This window comes from Scardinius erythrophthalmus (assembly GCF_964197995.2).
Source record: "Scardinius erythrophthalmus genome assembly, chromosome: 25".
Lineage (NCBI taxonomy): Eukaryota > Metazoa > Chordata > Actinopteri > Cypriniformes > Leuciscidae > Scardinius > Scardinius erythrophthalmus.
Genome location: NC_138245.1, coordinates 20,221,973 through 20,249,319, shown reverse-complemented (window position 1 = coordinate 20,249,319; position 27,347 = coordinate 20,221,973). Strand labels below are relative to the sequence as shown.

Here is a 27,347-nt window from a genome sequence, read left to right as displayed (position 1 = left end):
ACGTCATCTCTTGACCTTATTTCGATGCAGTCATTAAAGATGCATTGCACATTATGCAGCAGGTCACTCAGTCTTTCCAAATAACCTAATTAATATTTTGTTTATTCATCTTTAATTCATGTTTGAAAGCAAAGTTGAGTTATTTACATGCATTTGACCAAAAAACGTGAGCTTCCACCCATTTAAAGTTTCCTTTAAGAGGCAGAAGGTGCTGAGGGAGAATAGCAGGTTTCTCTAATGCTGTTTTAATTGCAGGCTCAGTAGGAGTATCCACAGGGTTTGAGCCACAACTAACATGATGCCAAGTAAAAGGATTTCTTCAAAATTTGCCATATGGCAGAAAATACCTCTATAGGTGGTGGGGGGATGGGGGGTGTGCAGGTAAAAGCATGTGGTCATTTGTGGATGATCCTCAAAGCTATTCCTATACAAAAAAAACAGAATACAGCAACATTTTACAAAAATAGCTTAATGAATCTCAAAATGTGTCATGTTAAATTATAAATATCAGTTTCCTGGAGGTTTAACTGCATTTGAATCAAAGCTAGCAATATAAATCGAGTAGAATATCAGCATCTAGTGGTGTGCTGAAGTCACTGCAACTTGAGAAATTGTGTTTGATGTCTTTGAGTTGTAAAGAGTGCAAAAATAGCACAGCGATTCATTTTAATATTTACTCTTAAACTTTTATATTGCATGCTGTTATATTACATTTTGTATGCAACTCTGATTCAACTTTTTTTATAAGTACTATATTATATTACCATTTAAAATGCAGGCGGTACCATTTGCTCTGAAAAATCTAAGATTTAATCTGATACTGTTCTCATTAAATTACTCTTTAGACATTTCTAATGAGGATAGACTAATGGTGTCGGGATGCCAATGGTTATGTTTCGCTTCTGAGCTCTATGAAATATACCTCCATGAATGATTGCAAAACAATATGGCAAAGACTGCTGAATGGGGGATGACATGCTCCTCTCTGGATCATTCAGACCATGGTCCAACTCACTGGGAATATGAGCCCAGGCCAGGTCACATGGCCACAGATATCATCTGATGTGGGCAGCTTTGCATCTTTAATTCATGATGGAAAAAAATGAGTTTGGTTAGTGGGCTAATTCAGCAGCTCTGAGTTTCCCCACGCTGCAATCAAAGATTAAAAATGGAAACTTTGTCCCTGCTGGATTATATATAATACAGAGTTGTTGAGTCTAAGTTCAAACAGAATAGTTTACAATCACAGATACAACAGGAGTCCTAGATTGATACTCAGTCAGATATATCAGAATACTTGGTACTTTAGATCACAGACAGACAGACAGACAGACAAGACAGACAGACAGACAGACAGACAGACAGACAGACAGACAGACATATAGACATAGATAGATAGATAGATAGATAGATAGATAGATAGATAGATAGATAGATAGATAGAGTAAAAAAACATTTCTTTAACTTATATGATAACTTAAAGACCAACCTATTGAAGTACTAATATCTGTTTTGTACCATTGTAATACACTGACAAATACCAAAAACAGATGGTGATGAGAAAGTCATATGATAAATCAAAGCTCTTCACAAACTGAGAAGGTAGATGCTAAAATATAAAAAGGTGTGAAGTCTCATTCACACAAATACTAAACTCCATCATAACACACATGACACTAAAGTACTGCAATAAACATTTAACAACAAAAGATGTAACATAAACCCCTAATGTACACAAATGATAAGAAAAAACTAGGAAGAAAACCGTTATTTCAACAAAAATGCATCAAATGTTAATTAAGTGTCATGCAGCCTGCAGGGAATTTTGGGAATGTCAGTATAGTAAGGAAACTTACTGTTAATATCTAGATAGATAGATAGATAGACAGACAGACAGATGTTCTGACGACATGTATTTAAGGCCTACAACTTTTCATCCTGCCATCAAAGCCAATATAAAAATATATATATATTAAAAAAAAGTAGCCTATGATGTTTATTGACGATATCAAGATGATTTACAATCTGAACGTTATATGTAGGCCTACTCCAAAACTTATTTTATCCACACAGGCCAAGCTAACATCCTAAGAAAAAGTAAATTATATTACAATGCTATTTAGCCTACCAACAAAACTGCCCTTAAGGCTCCCGGTGTGATGAAACAGTGCAGCAAATGTTTGTCCTGTTCGCACAATATCCTTGAGCTAAGAAGCGCCCTGGATGGGGCGATGACACTTTCACTCCCTACCCTACAGCATCCTTGCCCAACATTCGGCCTCAAAACAACTACATGTAACTTGACAGCCTCGAAACGCCCGAGTTTATTAATCTACATATGGCAGGTGATGACTTTAAATGAAGCTGCGTTTATATTTATCTACCGCTTCGTAAAATATAGCCGGGTACTTCATAACACAGCGGCTGTAACATTTGCGCAGAGCAGCAGAAATAAGACCGCATCACTCAGAGATGCGCAGAGAGGCTGAAGCACGCGGGATGCGCGAGGATTAAACACAAATCCAGTCTGCTTTTATCCTCTGATGAACAAGGCCGGTTGCTTGTAATTCATTAACCCTGACAGCGCTGTGATAACATCGCCGTTCTTACCTGTATCGCTGTCGGTTTGGCCACATGCGATGTAGTGTTCCTCCCGAACGCACTGTAATGCGGTAAAGGCGGGTAATATCCTCCCTTGCTTCTCTCTGTCTGTGCGACCCTTTCAGCAAGAGCGCGCGCTCACTTCCCACGCTCGCTCCTGAGGGCGCGCCTCCGATTCCAGCCGGACAGGTGTTCCGATTATCTGCACTCATGCTGCACTACAGTAACTTCATACAGACGAAGAGTTTAATATCACGTGATTAATCCATCTAACAACTGGCCGCTCTATTTTTATATCAATATTTTGACAGGATTAATCAAATAGTTTTTAAACTGCTTTCAACATTGATATTAATAATAAGAGAAATTTTTCAAATCAGCAAACATTTCTGAAGGATCATGTGACACTGTCTGGACTGACTGCTGAAAATTCAGCTTTGCCATTGCGATAAATGACATTTTAAAATGTACTAAATTAGAAAACTGTAATAATATGTCACAATATTACGGTTTAAGTGTTGTTGTTGTTTTTTTTATCAAATAAATGCAGCTTTCATTGGTGAACATAGAAACTTCTTTCAAAACCATCTCACCAAACCCCAAACGTATAAATGGTATAGTGTAGTTTATTGTTGTTTAATGAAAGAAATAGCCTATATATAGGACATTAGTGCACGGAAAACTTTATCATGGCTGTGACACACTCATTCTTCATCAATGGCCTTCTGTTCCAAACACACAGCTCTTTGACTGGGAACTTTACATCATCCATTACAATATAGTGTAACACTGGCCCAGTTCAACAACACACATTTACAGAGCCATACAGAATATCCCCTTGAATGCATATCCCCATTTATGAGTATTATAAGCATCAGGAATGTACAAATATAAACACATAGATGATCTGCTTAGGACTTTTACACAGAGATGATTATAAAAATAAATTTTATATAGCAAAACTGCAGCAGGCTATAGTAAAACTGCAGTCTCCATGGAGTCAAAATTGACAATCCCTTTTTTATGGAATATTGGAGTAGCCTATTTATAGTAAAATGATTTATCCGTGCACATTTTTTCTTAAATGCATGTGTCCAAGTAATCATTAATCAAAATAGCTTTCTGATGAGGTGTCTACTGGCGTGAGGGCGGGGCAACCTGTCACTCACATGACATCACAGCTATAGCAAATAACAACGATCCAACGAACGATGGACAAACTCAGGCTCTGCCCTACATTTAGTCTTATTTAAGAAGCCGTTTCACTTGGATATACGTCATAATAGGGAAGAAAATACTATCACAAGTTCAGTTTCATGCCAAGTTTAAATGTTAAGATACAGCTACATGATGAGGAGATTTCAAAGGCAATGCAATACAACAGTGGACCTTCAAAAAAACATGCAGCTTACAGAACAATATTGTTTAAAGAATATGCACAAAAATGTCTCTGATGAGTTTCAAGTCCAGTGGACAAATACTGAAAGCTGGTAAATCTAATCTCGTATGCAGCCAGCAGTTTGTTCTCTTCAGCTTGCTAAAGTCAATCCTGCATACTAAACCTTAAAGACAAAGGCCTGCACTGCTATTCTCACATTACATACAGATTTGCCAGGCACTGACAAACTTCACTGTGATGTTCGGAATACAAAGTAAAAGCTCTCAGTACACTGCCTGTCAATGTTTTAACGTACTTGATGCCAAGGTCACACAATGTACAGGTCCAACTTCCCTGCAGTTGCTGGTGTGTATGCACTGCACACTTGTGCTCTTGTGTGCGCGCGCACATGCTGCCTCTAGTGGTCACAAAGAACATTACAGCACGACTTAAACTGACTACGTAATGTTTATTTTGCTTAAACCACTTAAATAGTACCATGGTATCATGGTATGGCCTGGTACAATGCCATGTTTTGTGGACACTTACCATGGTATTGGCATATTACAATTATTCAGTATCAAGGTACAGGCCTGTATCAAATTTTCATAATATTAGTATGCCTATCTGAAAGCATTACTGTAGTAGCACACCATCACTTTTGAAAAAAATACATATTTTATTTTCTCTAGTAAACTAACTGAATTACCGTTTTCTCTATTATCAATATGTTGATACAGCTGTTTCAGCCATCTAAACATATTTTGTGAACTAGCAAACAGTGTCATCTTAGAATATTGATATAGTATTATGCTAATAATATTATGAGTTACCTTTTATTTTAATGTTTTCAGTTTTTATTTTAAATGTAGTTAAAATTTTAGTGCATTTGTCATTTTTATTTGTTTTTTAAAAATATTTCTTTTTAGTTTTATTTTTATTCCAGTTTTAGTTTTAGTAGCCTACTTCGACTCTTTGATTTCAATTATCAAAAACAATTTCTGAAAGTTTTAGTTAACAATAATGACTCAGAAGATGTTCTGAAACACTGAAATGGAAGTTGCGATAGTCTTTTCTTCCCTGTTTGGACTTAAGATTTTGTTAATCAGGAATTGATTCCCAATTCGAAGGCTCCTTCAAATGCAGCCTCCAAATATATCCTTCGTTTCCCATGAAATGAAGGATACAACAAATGGATCCTTCGTGACCTTGCCTTCCCCAGAATTCATAGCACGTCAGTGTTGACAGGATCTAATGATACAAATGTAAACAAAAAACTTTAAAGCACTTAAAATGTTGACATATCTTTCTAAGATGCGATCATATATAGTTTATACTCTTTATATACAGAACCATGGTGAACCTATTTAGACAGTTTGTGAACCCTGTATTGCTTTCAGACAGTTTGAGTTTAATATAACTTTCAAAAAAGTCTAGTAGAAACGCTCCTGTCGCTCCTGAAACTCGTGTCACAGTTTCTAGGCAACAAGAACATTACTTTGTAGGCTAACACTAGGGGATGCAGCTTTTGAATTGGGACACAGCCGTTTGCAAGAGGGAAGGGAAGCTATTTTGACTAAAGAATATGAGGGCACATGAATTAAAAAAAAAATAATGATGTGCACGGATAAATCTTTCATTATAAATACTGCAATATTCCGTTAAAAAAAAGATTTTTCAATTTTGATTTCATGGTTACTTTAAGGGTATCAGCAATATCTTGTGTTGACAAAGGGCTCTTACCACAAGATGGCGCCACACCACAGCTTAATTTGAGAAAACGTTACACCATTACATTGCTAAAGAAAATACGACTTGTCTTTGACGTTTTTATATTTTACAAGAAAGTGCATTTCTGTCTGAGCTTATCTATAGTATAGTGTTCACAGAATATGTAATCTACAGGCCTTTTTCTGTCTCCATATTTTCACGGCTTTGTATTTGGTCAGGGTTTGTCTAGGTCAGGGGTTCTTAACTCTGGCCCTCCTCAAGGTCCAATTTCCTGCAGTGTTTTGCTCCAACTCGAATCAAGCACACCTGAGCAAGCTAATCAAGTTCTTCGGGATTTCTATAAAGTTATAGGCAGGTGAGTTTGATCAAGGTTGGAGTTAAACTCTGCAGGAAAGTGGCCAGACTTGAGAACCCCATTGAGGTAGGCTATTTAATCCAGTACGCTCATTTAGGGTTAATGTCAAGCTCAGGTAGTTTGTTGATCAGCTAGCTAAGGCCTTTTGAAGGTTTACGTCTTCGATTCGTAGTGTTGTCAATCAAAGAGTTGCTTTTGTGCTTGACTTGAAATGTTTCTAGATATTTTTTGGATACAGATTATAAGTAATCATCTACTCTGTTATTTAGTCTTTTACTCTAAATATTTTGGATATAGCCTACATGCACAAATGTTGCTTTTCCCATTTTGTTGTTCTTGTTATAGGCCTCATGTTTTGCTTCCATAGCCTAATATACTTTATATGTATGGTTTCATAATGGTTTGCACCATATTGAAAGTTATGTTTATACTATATAATAGAAATAGGCCTACTTAATTCTTAATTGAAGTATTGTTACAACCTTTTCGGTTTTAGCAGAAGAACGAATAAGTTCTTACGTTCTACTGCAGACAGTGCTTGATGTCAGATGTCAGGCATGAGGCATCACTCAGTTCCCATGTTGTCCACTAGAGTCTGCTATTGTTCCTCTCAGTCTAGATCTCCTGTCTCTACACTCAAGCACTGGGCGATGTGAGCTTCGGATCTGAAATCCTCAGTGCGAAGTCTCCAATCAAACAACCCGGTCGTAGAAATCGAGAGAGCGAGGGTGGAAAGAGCATGCGTCTCATATGGATTAACAGAGACGAGCCCGTGATTTGGCCCTGATCAATACACGATCTTTTGCCAGTGGACACCGGAAACGACCGCCTGATCACGATTTATCAAAGAACAACGATTGAGCCTGATAATAAACGAGGAGGACTATGACACAGGCGCTCAAGAGGCCAAGCACACGGTATGTGATATGCTCTTTCCTTCACTATCACGGAGAGCGCTGTTACAAACGCTTCTTATTTCTATACGACCAGCTGTTTTTGCGCAGTGGCTGTAAATTTTCCTAAAATTTTGGTTGGTGTGAGCTTCTCCCGACCTGAGAACGAAACACTCTGGCGCTGCTTTAAATGTAAAATTTGAGAGGCGTATGACCGCCGCTTTTTACTCCTATTATCGCTTGTTTCTGTTTTAAAAATGACTATCAACTTGACAAGTTTTGGTCTCTGAGCCTCAAATAGATCTATATTTGAAATGGACGTTTATTTAGTAGGACGCTCTGAGCCATTAATATATGAAACATGTATCAAAACATTACTATTGTGGTTAAGATTACTATTGTATTGTTTGTTTTATCTTTTAAGGAAATCTTTTAATATTGATTTAATAATTTGTTAACTATTAGATGAGCGTGCTGTGAACAGAAGACCATGATGGTGTCTGTTGTTTTTAATTTATTTATTTTACAAATGCGTTCAGTTATATTGCATGATTTCTTTTAAAAAATTAACATTTAACATTTTTTAACATTTTTTTTTTTTAACATTTAAGTTATCGTTAAAGTGTCATTAAAAAAAGATAAAAATATATAGTCACAAAGTAGGCAAACTTAAAATCTAAAACAATTATTTTACAATAAATTGTATTTATTCTAAAAAAAAAAAAAAAAAGTCAATGCATTAGAATTGTTTTAACATTTATATTTCTAAGTGATGTATAGGTTATCATTCAATAACTATTATTTATAAAGTTAGGAAAAATAAGAACCCAAATCTCCCAAAAGGGACTGTGTGTTTGCAATTGTAAAACAAATGCAGACTTTTTTTTTTTTTTTTTTTTTTTGATAATGCATACAGTCAGCTTCACAAGCTTTATGATGTATCTGCTCAGGCTTTAATTTATTCAAGTCTTAACTGTATTTTACAGCAAACGATTTGCATTAATTATAGTGATTCACGCACAATGTTCACAAGGAGGTTTATGCAACCCTGCTCACAGGAAAGGTGTTTACACTGCCGTTCAGTGTTTAGAAGCATAAAAGTACATGTATAATGACACGGTAACCACGATTTGGGTTTAGTCTGCAAACCTGATTCAAGATCCCGCATGTTTCTGAATCACCATGGCACGTTGGCCGAACAATAATTGCATTGATGTTTTGTAATGCTTTGTGGCTAAGAGAGCAATGTTATTCATCTTTGATTAAGACCTTATGTTTTCTTCCAGGTTTATATCCTCTGCTTGATAACTGTCTGCATTCTTGAAACATGGAAATCTGTCTATCAGTGTGCAAAATATCACGTGTTGAATCTCTGAAACCACCCGTTCACCTAAGACCTGTCAGACGGGGGTAAAATAAAAAGGCAACAATTAATATTTGATCAGCTCAAAAATCTGTTTAAACCATGTAGAACTGTGATGTCTGAACTAAAGATGTTCTTCGCCTGCGCAACAGGTTACACGTGCCATGCGTTTGGTTGAGTCACCTTCCTGTGGGATTTGCGGTTTGTGAGTTTGGCCTTTTTATCAACACTGTTTCTATTTTTCTAAATTGTGAGTCTGGTGTTAACAGTTAGTTTTACTTCATTTGAAGTTTGTTTTGTATTTGCCAAACGTCAATGCTTATTTTCTTCTGACTTCCAAAGAGGCTGATGTTACTTCATTGGCTGAATATGGGCAAGCTCTCCACCATCTGCCTGTCAGATCAGAGTAGAGTCGGCTAGCCTAGAGGTCTTTGAACCAATATTAGGGTGGGAACACCACAGGAAGAGAGGCGTATTGATGATAGAAGGCCTCAGCATACGGCGCACAAGCCCTGATCAGCTGGAACTGCCATAAGCGAACACCCTAGGCATGAAGGGAGCCGTGTGATATTTGTTGATGGGTGGGTGTGTTGGGGGAGGGGTGTATATGGGGGGACAGCGTTGACAGCGGTCTCTTTGTCTTTGGTTCTCCGAGCCGTGTGAATGTGTCTGAGTTGGCCCTGCCTCACGTGACGCGGCTGCCCTCACTCCTCCCTGTCCTTTGTTCGACCAATCTGGGAGCCACCCCTGATTGAATGGGATTATATCCCAGCAGGGGATTGATTCCGGGGGCCTGTATCTGGCTGGCCTGGGGTCCCTGTGGAACAATGCAGATCCACCCTCCTTGCCACCCCTCCTGTCTTGGCTGCACCCCTCCGGCCAAAGCTCAGTCATGAGACCGCATAGGAAGCCCACGGGAGGCCGGAGCTTCTGGGAATGAGGCAGAGCCCCATAAAGGCCGTGTAGAAGGAGATGTTAGTTATATTTGTGCAGTCCATCTGTTGGTGCCTGAGAATGGTGTTTACAAACACATCTGGTATTTCGGAAGTGTTTTTGCACTAGTGTTTATGTGCTTATCTGACACAGTGTCCTAACCAAATGTGTTTTCCATGTTAATCTGAAGGTTTATCCTGGCCCTTTGTATTTCTGCGGCATCAAGTGTGGCGTCAAGCAGAAGTTTCACTTTCACTGTGGACAGAACTTGTCACATCACACCTTGTTTGAAATGGGTGTAATGACATGTAAAGTCCTCTGTTTACCCTGATCTCCATATGTACACGTTTAGTTCAGCAGAAATTAAACATGTAACTGGATGATTTGCTGATGGAAGGCCTAAAACACGCTACAGTCATACCGCTGCTTCCTTCTCTGTTGATCTGGAAAATCATTTTGTTTGTTTTCCCTTATTCATTCAAATGAACGCCCCCAGAGATGACCGGAGGCACACGGATTTTGAATTTTTTGGGATGCATAATGTGGAGCAATGGAAGGGTCCAGGAATGTCTGTCAAACAGATGCCTTTCTGCTTCCTCTTCAGTCTTTTGTTCTGGTGCCACTCTTCTGGTGTAGGGTGTGAGAATTTCCTACAGTTGTGTTTGTGGGCGGAGAAACGGACCCCCTGCCACTGTTGTCATGTTATGAAGGAAACAAAAGGTCACAAATGGCCATGCACTTAAAGGGATAGTTCACCTAAAAATGAAAATGAAATTTCTTCACTTTCAGGGGGGAGCCTTTTTTGTCTCTACAATGAAAGTTCAAGTGGTCCAATGGTGTTTTGGACTTTGACTATAATAATATGGACCACAACCGTGCGAAAATTCTTCAAATTATCTTTCGTGTTCTTCCAAAGAAAGTCATACAGGTTTGGATTGACATTTGGGTGCATAAATGACAAGTTTCACTTTTGTGGGAACTATCATTTAAGGCATTTTAGTTGAGCCATAACCTATATCATTTTACACAGAGTGGTATACTCGTCTTGACCACTTTGGGGTTTAGGATCATTCTACAATTTATTTGTTGTAACTATCATCCTTTTGGAAAAAGTCGTTTGACCTTAGAGTTTCCCAGCTGAACCCATTTACCATTGTGCAGGACTAGATGACCATTAAACCCAATGGTTCTGCGTTTCTATGGGGCGGCAGCTGTGTCACGCTACATGTTGTAAGGCTGATTGAACGCTAAATCCATTTTAGAGGCACTCAGCAGGTCTTCAGGTCGATTTAAATTCAAAGCTTAGCATCTGTCCAGCTGTGACTCCACAGGAACGGGCCTCTTAATATGGCACATCAGTCTCTGTGCAGGAGAGAGTTCCCCAGTTTGAGGAACTGTTGTGCTGCAGCAGAACTTGCACTGATGACTGTGCTGAAAGAGAGAGATCCGCTTGGCTCGTTTTTTTTGCTGAGCAAGCAAAGGCAATAAGAGCCAGATGATCAGAGCCAAAGACAATCAAAGTCAGAGTCACACATGTGCGCTTCTCTAAACATCTCACATCTGTGACTGAACATGTGGCACTTTGATCCATATGTGGTTCAAGAGGTTCATTAGTTAAATGGTTTTGTCTTTATGTAATTATTTACTTTAGGTATTACAGGTGTTTTCTACTGCATATCTGTACCATATTCGCCGATATTAAAGATTTTTAAATATCCAATATTGACTGAAACTAGTATATGTAATATCAAAATGTATATCCATTTTTCATACGGTGTATTATGTTGTGATGTTTTTTTGTTTTTATTTATTGATTTTGACAATGGTATAGAATTAGATTTAATTTTAATATTGGTGCATTGGTGCATAGTTATTGGTTGACGTAGTAGGCCTATATACCACCAAGGCTGATATGTGGCTTTTTTTTTTTTTCCTAGTTCAGCGATTTACGTTTTTCTGTGTGGCTGACATTTGTTTGATATTGGTTATATACCCAGCCATTTATAATCATAAGATTTTTGAGAGTCTACAGGAGGTATAAGTTGCTAGCCTTTTATCTGACGAATGTCAACATCGCTACGTGGAAGGTTGATGACAAATTTTTATACTGGCTCCAGATGATGCAGTATTTACGAGTAGCAAATATCAATAGCATGCTTCTTATTCTTTCATTCTTATCTCCTAACAGGGCCTAATGAACTGGTTGTGCAACTCGTAGTGCCGTCAAGCTCCTTTCTGCGTTCCTTGTGTGCACTGCAGCACCCCCTACAGGAACATGTCTGCAGCGCAGACTCAGAATGACCAGGAACAGCGTTGGGGTTGTCTGGAATCTCTTGGCCTCAGCCAAAAGGAGCTGGTCTTAGCAGAGGCCCTGCAGATGGAGTATGACGCCCTCGCCCGCCACCGACAGGACAAGGGCCCAGCGAATACGCTGCCCCCTGACACCAGCAAGTCATCACCCTCGAGGAGTGAGCCCACCCTGCCTAGACGTGTTCCCAGTCCCCCTTGGAATAATTTGCAGCAAGGTGTGTCCGGATCTGACCCCATGCTCAACCACGTTCAACCCGGAGTGTCGAACCTATCACGTTCCAGCGGTGAGTCTCATGGATTCAGTAAGGAGCCTCCGCCTCGTTACATCCTGGACGAATGGGAAAGTGACTTTGAAGGAACATCGCAATTGCTGTCAAAAGGGCTTCCATCCCTAGATGAGCCTCCGCCACCGGTACCACCCAGGAATCCTCTCCCCCAGAACGATCCGTTTATTGTCCATCGAAGCTCAGCCCCACGGGATGTCAACTTGTTCACTCCTGAGGTGGACCAGCCCAAGCTTTCCTCCGGAGACACTCTGAACTATGACAACCTCAATGACTCCCTGAGCAAGCTAAATGGGGATTGGCTGTCACCTAATAGAAGCCGGAGACTAAACGGGGACAAATCGGGGAAGGCAGTAGCTCGCAGTAACACCCTTCCTCCACAAGTTCCACCCCGCACCTATCTTCCGGGACAGAAGAGCACTAGAAGCCAGCGCAGAGTATCAGTTGATCCGGTGAGCATTCATAGAATCTCGTTCATGCTTTATTTTATTTTTTACTTTTTTGTTATTTTGAAAAATTCTATGAAATATATATATATATATATATATATATATATATATATATATATATATATATATATATATATATATATATATATATATATATATATATATATATATATATATATATATATATATATATATATATATATATATATATTTATTTATATTTTTTTATGTTAGATAAAATATTTATTTAAAAAAACAACTTTAAATCCTTTTAGGTATCTCTGGGCTCCAGACCAAATGGCTTTGGTTATGAGCTCTTTCAGGTGTCTGAAGAGAGGGATGAAGAAGTGGCGGCCTTCTGTCATGTACTTGACTTGTGAGTTGCTATGCTGTGTATTTGTCTTTCGTAACACCTTTTTTTTTTAATTAATTTTTATAAAAAAATGCTGTTTATATACAATCATTTTGTTTAGAATATTAATTCAGATGTATGTACATCCTTTACTCTTTTCTTCAGGCTACGATTGGCATACCCGTGCAACGACTACTCAAAAAATGCGGGTTTTGTTTGGAGCCCATGCGTGGCTCAAGATGAACTACAGCAGGGCCTAGGGGTCAGCATAAAGGTCACAGTTTACAGTTACCACTTCAGAGAACCGCACACTTTCTCTTGTGATGGTAAGAACTTAAGTGTATTCACTTCGTACACATTGCAACTAAATTTGGTTGTCAGTTCACCTTTTAGTGCTTAATCCTGTTCTGTTCACACACAGTTCAGTCATTTACGGGAGTGACAACTGCACTCTACAACCACATTAACTCCCAAAAAATGCAGGTAGTGACAACTGCATTTACAAAAATTCTATGCAGTGTGTGTGTATGGAATCAAACTGAACAAATAGTTGTTAATGACATATTCCAATCAAAAGCAAAACACAACGCCTCCTTCAGCTGTGCTTTAGTTAAAATTGCTGAACATAATGAGTCTTGTCACTAATACTTCTTTGGTCAGGAAAGTGGATACCAAACACGTGAGATTCCAGAACATTGTGATTGACTTCGTGGTAACCATAGCAGTTTCAGTAGTGTTTGGGAGTCATGTTTCATACACTCTGAACAATATTCCTTAACTAACTTATTCCTGCATTTAAATGCGGTTGTTGTCACTCCTGAAACTTTACAGTGTGCACTTGGCCTCATTTTATTCTAGCAATACAGATCATAATTTTAAACACTCTGCATCTACTCTGAGCTTGGTTAAAATTGTAAAGCTGTATTTTCTCTTCCACATCCTGATACTTTTGAACAGGGCCACAGGATCTCATTGGAAAGACTGCTCTAAACTCGGAGTTCTCTTAATGGCATTACACTGAATGGGTGTTCTGCCAGCCATCTGTTTTGTGTACTCAATTAAAAGAGGCAGCTTTTCATTCCCCCGCCTTGGAGGAACACTCACAAACTCTTTATCTCTCTCTCTCTCACACACACACACACAGACAGACAAACAAATATGGCCTCATGTGGCGAGATTAGAGACGGGTCCGAGAAATATGACGTGAACATGATTTCACTCTAACTTATTCACTGCACTTGTTTATCTTGCATGATTTGCTTCACAGATGCCCTTTATCATGGCTGACTGCCAGTATGTGATGAATGCTGTCTGTGGTGGTATTTTCTCATGGGTCTTTTGTGTCATAAGCAGCTGTGAAATCTGCTAAATGTTACTGAAAATGATGCAGGTCAACTCAAAATGGTTCATAGGGCATGGAAATGTTTTCTTGGGGCTGAGTAGTGATATTTACTTTATTGGCGTTATACCATGTGCAACAAAATTAGGACATGCTTCCCTTGTTGCTTGTAAAAAAAAAAAATGCACACAACATAAACATGAATATAAAATATTGTTCTACATTATTTTGAATGTTGTTAAATTATGTAAAATGAATACAAATTTAATATTAAAATAAAACAGTGGATCATAAAATAAATCTAAATAACTTTAACAAGTGTAACACTATTTTGATGGTCCACTTTAGACATTCTACTACTAACTACAAGTACTTGCAACTGTCAACTAATTCTTTGAGTATTAGTAGACTGTCAAAATAAAGTTTCTGCTTAACTATTTATTCTTTTTCTGATTTATTCTACTAACACAAACCCTAACAAAACAGTCTAATAACTTTGCAACTACATGTTAACTAACTCAAAGTTACTTATAGTGAAGTGACGTGTAGCCAAGTATGGTGTCCCATGCTTGGAATTTGTGCTCTGCATTTCACCCTTCCAAGTGCGCGCACACACAGCAGTGAGTATTGAGCACGTACACGCAGTGAACACATGAGAGTAGAAGAGAGTGCTGTTCATTTACTCCCCCCACCTACACTTCCTGCCTGTACTGAGACCTGAGTGAATGTCTAAAGTGGACCATTGGAAAATAGTCATTGGGTTTGAATAATGAATGATCTGCCCTTTTGACAAGATTCTCATATTCATGGAAAATCCAGAAATAACTAGCAATTAAAAAGTTTCTAAGCCTGACCTTCCAAAAGTCATGAGATAAAATATCAAAATTCAGAAGTTTAATATAAGAATGATTATAGTGAATATAAAGGTATTGCCCTCAAACTCACGCCGGTCAATTCATGAGTCAGCGTTGCTATGTCAAGGTGCTCAAACAAACAGAGTAATGTAAAAAAAAAAAACAGAATGGCAATTTTTACACTTTTTGGTGGAAATCAACTGACAAAAAGGTTTACATGTCTCAGCATAGTAATCTGGAATGAAGTATTTTAACATAAAAAGAATTACATCACCAGTAACAATAAGAAATGTGGAAATTGTGCCTTGCAGAACAAATGTGGGTTACAAGTCCTGTTTGTCTTTCTATGTGCGCTACTTGCACTCTCTGTGGTCTCTAATTGGAATGTGTAAATGGGTCCAATTACATTAAAAAAATATATTAAAAGCATAGCCTCAAGACTCATGTTCAAACAGAAGTGCCCAATTCATTATTGAGAGTACGGAGGAAAATGAGGTGTGTGAGGGAGAAAGAGACAGGGGCGTTTCTCTAAAATGTGCTCCCACTGTGACCGCAGTGCAGTACATCTGCCCAGTTAGGGTGTAATTTGTGGGAAGGGTGGATTAACCTTTTTCTGGTTCATCCCTACCTCTGCTCTTATTTTCCTTTCTTCCACATCCTCCCATTGAAGTGACGAACATTGTTAGGAACCAAGGGAAAATTCCCATCGTCTTTCTCTGTCCACTGAATGTATTCGGATCAGTAGGTGCTAATTTACTGTATCGGGAGCATCTGGCTGCATGTCCATTTCCAGGAAGGGATGCACAGACTTGTCACTAATTGATGACCTCTTATTGATCTCGCTACAAGAAAAAACAATACCTTTTGAGGCATACTGGGCACTTATTCGGTTTCTTTGTGTGCTCACTGCCTTTTGTTAGCTAGCATTTTGTTTTGGGGAAGTTACTTTGAAACTAGTTTCTCAAGCGTCAAGCTATTCATGATTTAAAGTTGTTAACTGTTTTTACATGGTTAACTTGACTTGGTCAGAAACTATGCAAGTTGTTAGCTAAATTCATTGAAGCTTTTTAAAGCGTTAGTGCGCAAAAACAATGACTATCAATGTGACAGACAGTTTTATATTTGAAAAGAATAACTTGCAACCAATTACAGCTAATAAAACCATACAAAAATAGGGAGAGTAAAAGACATTTGTAATGTTACTTAAAGTTGAAAAGAACAGCATTTATTTGAAATAGAAATCTTTTGCATCATTTTCATTAAAATATTACGCAGCACAGCTGTTTTAACATTAATAAGAAATGTTTCTTGAGCATATTAGATGTGACTGAAGACTGGACTCTAAAAATTACATTTCAAAATATATTAAAATAGAACATTTTATTTAAATTGTAATATTTCACAATATACCTGTTTTATGTATCTGCGAATGTACTGTACTTCTGATAAATTCAACCTTGGTAAGCTTAAGAGACTTTAAAACATTAAGAAAATCTGTCCCTAAACTTTTGAAAAGTAGTGTACAATATTTTTTTATGGTTTTATTACCTCTACTTGTTGTAAAAAGTTACATGTTACAGGAAAAGCTACACTATGCTACTAAACATTTGTTACATATTTCCACTGTTGGATGGTTATTTCTCATCATGCATGTAAAGTTTAAGTAATGTCAGTATTTTTCTTCTCTTCCCAAAGGATCTTCAACCATAGACCTGCTGATCTATCAGACCCTCTGCTATTCCCATGATGACCTGGATATGATTGATGTGGACGACTACCTGCTGAAAATCTGTGGCCAGGCGGAGTTCCTCAGAAAGTAAGAACCTCCCTTGATGCTTTGTTTGCTTGCTATCTAAATGCATAGAACTTCCATAGACATAAATCAAAAGTTACATAGTTTACCTTTCATCTTTAGCCTGCCAAATGACCCTACATAAAAAGGGCAATTAGCAGCCTTGGGATGAAAGCTTACTCTGAAAATTCTACTCACTCTGAGCATTTTAATTACGATCCAAACACATTCTCCCACAATCTTTATTAGAGAAATCAGAACCGGAGTTTTTTTTTTTTTTTTTTTTTTTTTTTGGCTGATCTTTATTCCGGACTTGCGCACAGACTGCATTGCAGTCATTTCCCAAAATTTCATTTGTTGAAATATTATAAAGTTTGAAAACATGGATGTTAACACAGGCCAGAGACGACTTAAGATGGAAGCAAAGAGAACGCCGAGCAAATACTGTACCAGACACAGCAAGTTCATTGTTTGCAATGCTCGAAATATAGGAAGAAAAATATAAATATTGAATTGGGGGTGAGGGTTTATCTGAATGTATCTGAAGAGAACTGACTGTCTTCAGAAAAGTTTTCATGTTTTCTTTTCCTCTTACCTCCAAAGAAACCGCTGCTGTTCCATAAGCGCCACCTACTGTCCGAGAGTGAATTTATTTTCTTTCAGTCCATCTGCTGTTTTTGTTTTGTGGGTGTCTATGTAGCATAATGTCACAAATCTAAAGTCAGACCACTCTGTTTTATTTTAAATCTTGAAATTTTACTATCCAATTCAAAAACGGCTCATGCTACATGTGTGTAGCAACTTTGTTTGAATTGATTACAATTTAGTGGTTGCTTCTAAATTTAAATGGCTACAGATATTTTTAAGGCCAGTTTACTTAAAAAAAAAAAAAAAAAGTTTGCTTGTAACAATTGGAATCTGTCATGATAAATCGTGATTGGTGCATCACTAGTCTTTATGATGTTCATGTCTGGCAATAATTCATATTCCAGGCTTCTTTTAAATACTGTTGACAACAGGATTTTTTTGGACATCTGCATTTGTCTTCCAGGGGATTCATGTCCACCTCACATTGGGGAGAAAATCCAATCACACACTCATGTTGAGCCAATGCATTACAGCCAAAAACAGTCCCCCCTGCTGCTTGTCAGTTTGCAGTATGTTGCTAAAACATTCCCGTCTAATAGCATAATGAACTACATGTTACAAGCATTTCTGGTTTAAGTACATTTTAGTTGTGGGTGGAAATGGGGTGATTTCCAAAAAAAACGAGCTGAACTGAAGATCTGCGGTTTGTGGTCTGAAAAGTTTCTCGTCATATAAATGTGGCCCTTCAATTGTGGTTTCACAAAAACTAGCTGTGCTTATGTCTGTGGACTGCTATAACCACATTTGGTTTCCCCATGACACGACCACCTTTTGAGGCAGACATAATCACTCTTACGTGTGCTCTTCCTGTTTTTCATTTTTTTTAAAGGCCACTTGACATTTTTGATGTCACAGTTGGTTTGGAAGGCAAAACAGACAGAACTTAGACTGTGTCTGTGCGACAAGAACCGCAGGTGTGATTCGGTTGAATGTGTTGGTTGTTTTTGCTGTGGGTGCAGCTGTGTGATAGGAAGTGTGTCTTTTCCTGATAACCATGTGCTTGTGTGCAGGTCTAGGCGGCACTTTGTGTGTATAACGGTTTTAAAATAAAATGCATAAGCCTCAGTTTCAGAACAATAACGTACTTCACTCATGGAGGCCTTTTTCTGGGTCCTCACACTTAGTTTTTCAGTTTCTTAATGATTGTTACAGTGTTTCATTGACATTTAGAGCAGTTTGTAGGATTTTCATACTGAATTGTTAGACCAAGGTTATTTTAAAAGAAAATGTACAAAACGGCTATAAAATGGTTTGTGCGCTGTATTACGAGACAAAGTGTGTTTGTAAAAGAAAAGCATTTATTTGAAAGTTTTTTTTTTTTTTCTTAAACATGAATGTCTTTTACGCTCACCTATGCTCAATTTAATACATCCTTGTGGAAGTTTAAAAAAAAAAACCTGACAACTTAAACGTTTATAAAGACATTATGGACCAATAGATCTCAAGTTTGCTTTTGCCTCTTTCCTTTCTGCTAAGCACTGAGACTCTGGCGAGCTTTGAGTACATCCAGCAATGTCTGAAGTTTGACTGGGACATTCGACTCCTCCTTACCAAACGGAGTTCTGTCAGCATGGAGCTCACCCGAATGGTAAGACCAAAGCTGACAGCAGATGGGTTAGTGACCCAACATGTTTTTGTCTTGGTGAAACCACAGGAAACACCTTTAGGAGACCTTTTTTTTTTTTTTTTTAGACCGATTACACCAACGATTTCAAAAAACATTTATTTTAAATCTGACGGCATTCATGTTGCTTTTATTTAGAGTACAATGTATATATGCCTGGTATGTGTCCTTACACCTAGATGATGCACTTGCACTTAAAAATAAAGGTCTCAATTTTCACAGCAATGACATTGAAGAACTGTTGAAGAACTGTTTCCTTAGTCTAAAGAACCTTTTGTTTAACCAGCACCATTTATGAATCATTATTCATAAATGTGGAAGATAATGGTGTTTGAATTCTTAAATGTTTGCATTATTTTAATGAATGTTGTTGTTAACAGCTTGAAGATGATGATACTCCATCCACCATGAACCACAATATTCTGCTGCAAGAGAGGCCAATCAAACAGACTGTGACCAGGTAATGGCAATGAAGAGGAGGTTTAGGCTGTTTTACACATGAGTGATTTAACTTTAACTTTGAATCATACTCTTTTATTTGTGTGACAGGGAGGCACTGACTCTTCTCCTGGATACCTTTCACAACGAGGCTGAGTCTTTCCTTTTGTCGGAGGTAAGCTTGTTACAAACATTGCTTATCTGAAGATTGTTTGATAATGAAATTTAAACGAGTCTGAACACATTAGTTCTTCGTCCAAAACACGATTTTGTCTTACCCTGATTCACTATGGTAAGCCTATTTCAAGCGTTTATATTTTAGACCTACCTACAGGATGGTTTTCCCGGGAAATTGCGTACATGCGTCACTCGCCCGTGCGTCTGTCGTGTCGTGGAAATTACTTTCACAACTTTAAATAATAATTGGAAGACAGCTGGAGATTTCAAAAGTTATAAAGATCTTTATTTCTTGCAAGAAAGGCAGTTCACACATCAGTCAGAGTCTGATATGGAAGGGCGCTGACTTCTCCTTTTTGCTCAGCTATATACCCTTAACACATCCTGGTCTGTCTCAAAAGATCGCCTTGGTTTACCTTAAAAGGCAACATGTCTCTGTTCGAAATCTCTTCTAGCATAAATTCTATCTAGACAAAGCAATACATGTCTGCAAAAGTTTCCTGTTATTAGCTGCTAATAGCTAGAGCTAGTTATTAGCTCATTCGCACCTTTTGCCTATCTCTATTTTCATCAAAGCTGCACACATACTTTTCACACTTAAAAGTATACAGTAGGTCACTTTGACATTTTGTTGTCTGCAAACTTTATATGATTATATTTCTTTAAATGCTTATGAGTAAAAATAAATGTTCAACGTTAACACAAGTTGTACACACAGAAGTAAAAAAAACACATCTAAATGTAAAATTTCCATAACAGTCGTCACATCTGTAAATAGAGAAAAGTTGCTCTTGCTAAATTGACGTGTGTATGTTGTGGGAGTGGCATAGGCTTGCTGTCCCATTGAGCAAGAGGTTGACATGTAGCACGCTAAATCACCCTTTCAGAAACTCCTAACAGAGGAGAGTCTGCTGGCAGAAACAGAATGCGACAGAGCTCATAATAAAACCAGAAATGACATTGGCTTGGCTTTTTGGAGATGGTGAGAATTAAGGGATTTGAGATGTTGCTAAAGCGACGTGGAGAAGAAATCTTTATTACTTAACAGGCGAGTGAGATAATATTTATTGAACAGATAAATTGCCATATGTAACTCTCTACAGCGTTCATAGTAAAGCATTATCTCTTGTGAAGGGTCATTTCATCATGGTTGTAATGCAGTGCAGGAGGTGTGATATATGGCCAATCCAAAACACAAAGCTATTTGTGGTTTCCAAACCTTTTCCTAACCATTCCCTTTATCTGCCATCGGACAAAAAAAAAATTCCAGTTAGCCTCTTCTTCCCTATTGCGATGAATATCCGAGTGAAACTGCTTCTCAAACAAGAATAAATGTAGGACTGTAATTGATTTTGTCCATCGGGAATTGATTGGATCGTTGTGGTTTTTCTCTTGCTATCTCATACGAGTGACAAGTTGCCTGAAGTCAAGAGAAGAGATGTCGGGTCTATGTGTACGTTGCGTTCATTCGTTTTTTGGTTCAATATTGATAGTAGAAAAACGAGAAAACGTTTTTTTTTTTTTTTTTTGGGGTAGAAAAAAAAAGATAAACAGCTTGAATATTCGATTTCTACACGTGGGCGGGAATGAAACGCCCCTTTCCTCTGATTTGTCAGCCGAAGATCAAACTGTTCCGTCATCAGTTCTTTCTCAGTTTCGCATAGCAGAATAAAAGTCCTCCGCTGCTGCAGTTGTACGGATTCTTAACGTGTTTATTGCAACTACTACATTTCATCTTTTTCTCATCAAACAACCAGACTTGGCTGGTACGGTACACGGACCGGGTTGGTGCAAGAGGAAGTTATTTTGATTAAAGTTAGAGGGCACATGATTTTAAAAAAAAATAAAATAAAAAATCATTCATAATAAATACTGCAATATTCCTTTAACGTTTTTATGAAATAAAAAAGGACTATTTTTTTTTTTAGTATTTGAATGTCCAAAAAATACCTTTTTAAACGCATATGCTTAATATAGTTTTTGAAATGCCTTCATCTATCCTTCTATTTGTTTCAGTGTTTTTTTTTCTTTTCTTTTTTTTCTTCTCACTTGCAGGTGGAGTTACCATTGCATGTGGAGCGTTTAGTGCAGTCGGTGAAGGCCCTGTGTACATCTCTAGCAGCTGTTGAAACGCCTGACATCACTGCTGCCCTAAACCAGCTGCCAGCTTGCCCCTGCAGACTACAGCCTAAAGTGCAGAAGGTAGTACCTTTGAACAGTTCGTCACAAATCATTACATGGGAAATATTCTAGAAATCTGATAAGCATATAATATGCAATCATTTATTATATATAGATAGATATAGATGTGTGTGTGTGTATATATATATATATATATAGATATAGATATAGATATATATATATATATATATATATATATAGATATAGATATAGATATAGATATAGATATAGATATATATATATATATATATATATATATATATATATATATATATATATATATATATATATATATATATATATATATATATATATAGATAGATATAGATATAGATATAGATGTGTGTGTATATATATATATATATATATATAATTTTTTTTTTTTTTTTTGCTGACTGCTTTCATGTGAGCACAGACGCATGCTGCAAACCTGCAGCTTTTGCTGCTTCTAGTTCCTCAAATGACTAGACCATTCTCAGCATTGCTTAAACCACTAACCTTTAAAACGGCTAGAAATGCTATGCATGTGTTTTTTCTTGGGTTTTACAAGTTTCATTTTCACTACAGAAATAGCGTGGCTCTATCTGATATGCATGCTTATGTATGTCCTTTTTCTGTTTGTTTTTATAGGATGTCAGTGTCTTGGCGAAGAAAGAAAACAGAGGTACGATGCTTCTGGTCATACTACGGTCTTCGATTATTCTGTCAAACTGAAGCATTTAGCTTTTTTAAACCCAACCTTTACTATTATTCTACTACTATCTATCCATCCATCCATCCATCCATCCATCCTTAGTTTTGTAAAGGTTTTTTGTTTTTTACTTTTGTCCCCAAAAATATATGAATGATATTCTTATATTAAGATTTAGTGACTGTTTTACTGTGCATTTATTTAGCTACTTTACAAATGCATTCTATACATGTATTTGATTGTTTAAAATAGTAAGTTGGGTCTGGAACAAGGATAAAACAATGAAAATCCTTAACTTAAAATATAAAAAAGTTTGTTTAAATATCCAAATTCGTTGGTCCGTTCATCTCAAGTGTGTCCATACTTGACCGGTAGTGTTTGCCTCTTCCTGGGGTAACATAGTTGAGGATGTATACAAGCATTTCATGTTTGTTGGAAGAGTGTTTATGTAGCATCCTGCTACAGTGATGTCTGTGATCCCAGATAGGGATAAACGGGAAGGATGCACCCTTGTGCATGACATGTTCAACTTTAACGTCTGGTGTGCATTCCTGCTGCTGCCTTATCCAACATTCTTTAACATGCAAAACAATTCCAAAAAATAAAGTTTCAGAGTGGTGTAATAATTCTTAGCATCATAATCCGTATATAAACAGCAGAACCTATTTTTCCTTTACAGTGGCAATTGTGGAGAAGTTGACTGCAGCTATCTTGGATCTTGTGGAGCTGTACTGTAGCACTTTCAATGCTAATTTCCACACCATGCCACACAGCAGCAGATCCACAGCCCCCATACAGGAAGCTGGCATGGTCACCAACGTCCTTTCCTTCAGTGTTTACGCGGCTCATCGCGTTCCCATCACATGGGCTGCCAGGTAGTGCTATCTTTTCTTGGTTTGGATATATCAGCCTGTGAATCTAGCATGCATTATACACTGGTAAAAAATAATACAAAAATATTAAGCAGCACAACTGTTTTTAACATGGATAACACAAAATGTTTCTTGAGTGCCAAATAAGCATATTTGAATGATTTCTAAAGGATCATGTGACACTAAAGACTGAAGTAATAGATCTTTTTTTATCAAATAAGTGAAGTCTTGGCGAGCATAAGAGGTTTCTTTAAAAAATATCTTCCTGACCCCAAACATTTGAACGGTAGTGTACACCGTAACGCCTCTGTTTACATTTTGCAACATGAGCAAGTGCACAAGTGACAATGTGGGTTTTGCTAAAAATAGGAATGAGAAAAGATTATATCTGTGACTTTTCCCTACAACACTTATATTAAATGGGTAGATGGTGAATATGAAAGTGGGTTGTATTGTCGGTTTGAACGAGTTCAGATTTGCAGTTGTGAAAGATCTTGCTTGTTGTTAAAACCTGTCATTCCGGATTGCTAATCTGTTGACGTTTGCAAAGCAGACTTTCCATGGTATCATCTTACGTGCTGCGATTTGCCCCATTTCAATGAACCAAAAACTGAAAGTATAAGTTTTTAAAACATTTAAGGCAAATAACATGGACCATATGGATTCAGAAAAATAACTAATTCTTGCCTTGGTTGAGTATCACTATTATTAGGTTTAATGGCACGTGTTTGTATTTGTACAGGAAATAGTTTTCCAGATTGCATGATCGCCATCTGTTGATCACATTCATGGTCTCATTTGTGACTCAAAAAAACCTGAATGTTGCGTTTTTAGATTGATGCCTCTACTTTCACAATAGTCAATTTTCCCGAGGTCTAATTTCCAGTCCTCAGAATTCAGAGACGCAGCTGGACACCAGCTGTCCACGTTGCTGATCTCCTTTGGTAATCCAGCAGGATTATTTGGCGTTATGGTGCACAGAGAGAACTTTTAGAATTTCTTTTCTCAGTCTTCTCCACCCTCTGTCCTAACCTAGAACCGTGACAACCGCTCCCACCAGTATGGAGACAGATGCTGGCCAACCCTAAATGTCACTACACCTCGCCCAGTCGTTCAGTGATAAAGTAATACAGCCATTTCCCCTCCCCCTCACAGCACAGGAATGGTCTCTCCCGCCCATTGACCTGGACTAGTGCTCTTTGTCTCCCTCTGAAACTGATGCTGACTGGAACGAGCCATCACAAAGGAGCATGTATGGGAACTCAGCATAAACTTTGACCTTTTGAGGCCAGGCGGAGGGCAGGCTGGGCACCAGGCACCTGTGCTGTGGTGACGGAGGGCTGACATTCCCCTGCATCCCATCTGCTTTTGGCAATTAGTCAATCAGATTGTTCCTTCAGGGCTGATATATAATCCCCTTCCTTTTTTAGTAATCAAGGCTCAAATCTGATCTCAGATCAGTGTTAACGGTTCATTCCAAACTTTATTTATCATGAAGATGGTTAAATAATTTTTAGGAGGCAACAACCACGGTGGGTTTTCCTCTGGAGTGTTATTCTGGATCCTCTAATCAGTATTAGGATTGGTAACATTGTTTCACTCATGTGTTTTTCTTCCCTCTTTGGTATTCCTTTTAGCTTGGGAATGTTTTTCCTTCTATTTAAATCTGTCTCAGAGTTCATTTCCCATTTTGGAGTCTCTGTAAGTGCTTGAATTGAAGTTGAATGATGTGGGAGAACATTGTATAATGTTGGGATTAGGAGAGAGGAGTTGGAAAAAGGTGGCAAGGTTTCCACAGCCATTAACTGCACTTGCGAACCCAAATATAAAAGCAGTCTGTTGGTTAAGGCTTGTTTTCTAAAGCATCAAGCAGACTTCATTCAGTATTTAGGACATTCAGAAGAAATGCATGAGTCAGTCTTGAAAGGCGAAGATCCAACTTTGTGTATTCTCTTTACCATATCTTTTTGGACTGCTCTGCTTTTCAAGATAATTTTTCATTTTTGGGTGGCCTATCAGTCACCCTCAAGTTGTTCTGAACCTGTATGAATTTTCTATTGCTGAACACAAGATATTTTGAACTGAAGAATGTAGGAAACCAAATAGTTTACGGGGCACCATTGACTTCCATGTTTTTTTTCCTCATACTATGGAAGGCAATTGGGTCCATCAACATTTTGGTTAACCGTATTCTGCTGAACACAAAAGGTGTTATTTTGAAGAAGTAAGAAACTCATACAGGTTTGGAACAACTTGAGGGTTAGTACATGACAATTTTCATTTTTAAGAACTAAACCTTTACTAAATAAAACTGTCATCTACTTGCATTAATCTCTAAGGACTTATTTAATAAAATCTTACCAGCAAATGTTTTTGAATTTGTCATATGTACATGTATAACAACTTGTTTTTGTTTTACTCTTTAATAATTGGTCGAAAGCCGACTCCATGCAATTTCTTGTCATGAGGCATGGCATTAATATCTTAAAGGGTTAGTTCACCCAAAAATGAAAATTCTGTCAGTAATTACTCACCCTCATGTTGTTCCAACCCCGTAAGACTTTCGTTCATCTTCGGAACACAAATTAAGATATTTTTGATAATCTGAGAGCTGGCTCACTCCTCCACAGACTTATGGACACTATAACTTGCTGGCCCAGAAAATGTATTCAAGACATTGTTAATATAGTCCAAGTGACTCCAGTGGCTCAATTTTAAGTTTATAAAGCGACGAGAATACTTTTTGTGCGCAAAAACAAACAAAAACAACGACTTTATTCCACTTTTAATTTCCTTCTCTCTGGACCTCGAGTTTTTTTTTTTACGTAGTGTAATAGCGTAGCGCGTCTGTGTTTCACGTCACCACGTATCACACATGACTAGAGTCGCCCAATAGTGAGCCTACGTGGTGACGTGCAACACAGACGCGCTACGCTATTACACTACGTAAAAAGACTCAAGGTCCAGAGAGAAGGAAATGAAAAGTGGAATAAAGTCGTTATTTTTGCGCACAAAGTATTCTCGTCGCTTTATAAACTTAAGATTGAGCCACTGGAGTCACTTGGACTATATTAACAGGGTTTCCGCGGAGTCATAAAAAGTCATAAAACGTCTTAAATTTAACAAGAATTTTAGGCCATAAAAAGTCATAAAAACGTCCGGATTCTCCATACAAGGTCATAAATTTCATTTAGCCACGTCTTAAATTTATATGCTCGTTCATTCGTTGGTTCTACCATTGCCTTTTCCCCCTGAAAATGCGCTGGCGGCATAATGTTAAATGCACAGGTTAAATGCGACAAAAGCGGAACGCTCATTTGAAACGCGCGCCACACGGACCATTTAACCGCTCGGCTCCAAGTCCAAACGGCAGCGCAGGCTGCGCAGCGCGAGCTCAATAGAACTGATGCGTTTACTTTGATCGGTCTCGGTCACAAGATCCAGTGAGAAGTGCTTGAATTCAGCGAAGAACACACTGTCTCGGTGATTTAAACCAGTTTAAAGGCAGATGAAACCGCGCTGACCAACAGGAGAAACTCTGCACAACGATACAGTCAGAAGGCTTTTTCGTCTACAATCTCCCATCATTTATCATGGATTACTTTAACGTTAGCCTAGTAATATTAACTGCACCATGTGGGATATACATATTGAATTTTATTATATTATTAGTGCTGATAATGTATTAAAGGACTAATGGAATATTTACAGTATTTAATAATGTATTTAGGCTACTGTTTTTCATACATTTCCTGAAGATACGTGCCATCAAAGTTAGGCAACACAAACCTGTTTCAAGACTTGACCCCTATTAGCACATGCAGAAACTAAGTAATTATTTTCCCAATAAAGATATTTTTTTTTGTTAAGTACAAACGACAAATGTTTGAATGTCCTAGACCTCAGATTTGTGAAATGTTCACCTGTTTTAGCAAGTGTTTGTCATTTATATTTTATGACAATAAAGAGTAAAGTTAGTTTAAAACCACAATTAATGCTCTGGTTTCTACAACTTGCACTTAGAAGCAACAGTCTGCCTTTAAACTTGAAAGAAATTTGATTTGACATTTATCGTGATAATT

General features: G+C 37.7%; 1 protein-coding gene across 1 annotated transcript in view; it reads left to right on the top strand.

Moving 5' to 3' along the window:
• The first annotated feature begins 6,078 nt into the window (after window positions 1–6,078).
• pik3c2b (phosphatidylinositol-4-phosphate 3-kinase, catalytic subunit type 2 beta) overlaps window positions 6,079–27,347 on the top strand; it is a 45,378-nt gene continuing 24,109 nt past the window's right edge. Inside the window, exons 1-12 of the mRNA XM_081358447.1 lie at window positions 6,079–6,131; window positions 6,680–6,982; window positions 11,443–12,300; window positions 12,573–12,673; window positions 12,815–12,975; window positions 16,538–16,658; window positions 18,759–18,870; window positions 19,287–19,366; window positions 19,456–19,519; window positions 21,577–21,723; window positions 22,333–22,366; window positions 23,073–23,268. Coding sequence (XP_081214573.1) covers window positions 11,530–12,300; window positions 12,573–12,673; window positions 12,815–12,975; window positions 16,538–16,658; window positions 18,759–18,870; window positions 19,287–19,366; window positions 19,456–19,519; window positions 21,577–21,723; window positions 22,333–22,366; window positions 23,073–23,268 — 1,787 coding nt within the window. The 5' untranslated portion in view covers window positions 6,079–6,131; window positions 6,680–6,982; window positions 11,443–11,529. The remainder of the gene's footprint in view (window positions 6,132–6,679; window positions 6,983–11,442; window positions 12,301–12,572; window positions 12,674–12,814; window positions 12,976–16,537; window positions 16,659–18,758; window positions 18,871–19,286; window positions 19,367–19,455; window positions 19,520–21,576; window positions 21,724–22,332; window positions 22,367–23,072; window positions 23,269–27,347) is intronic.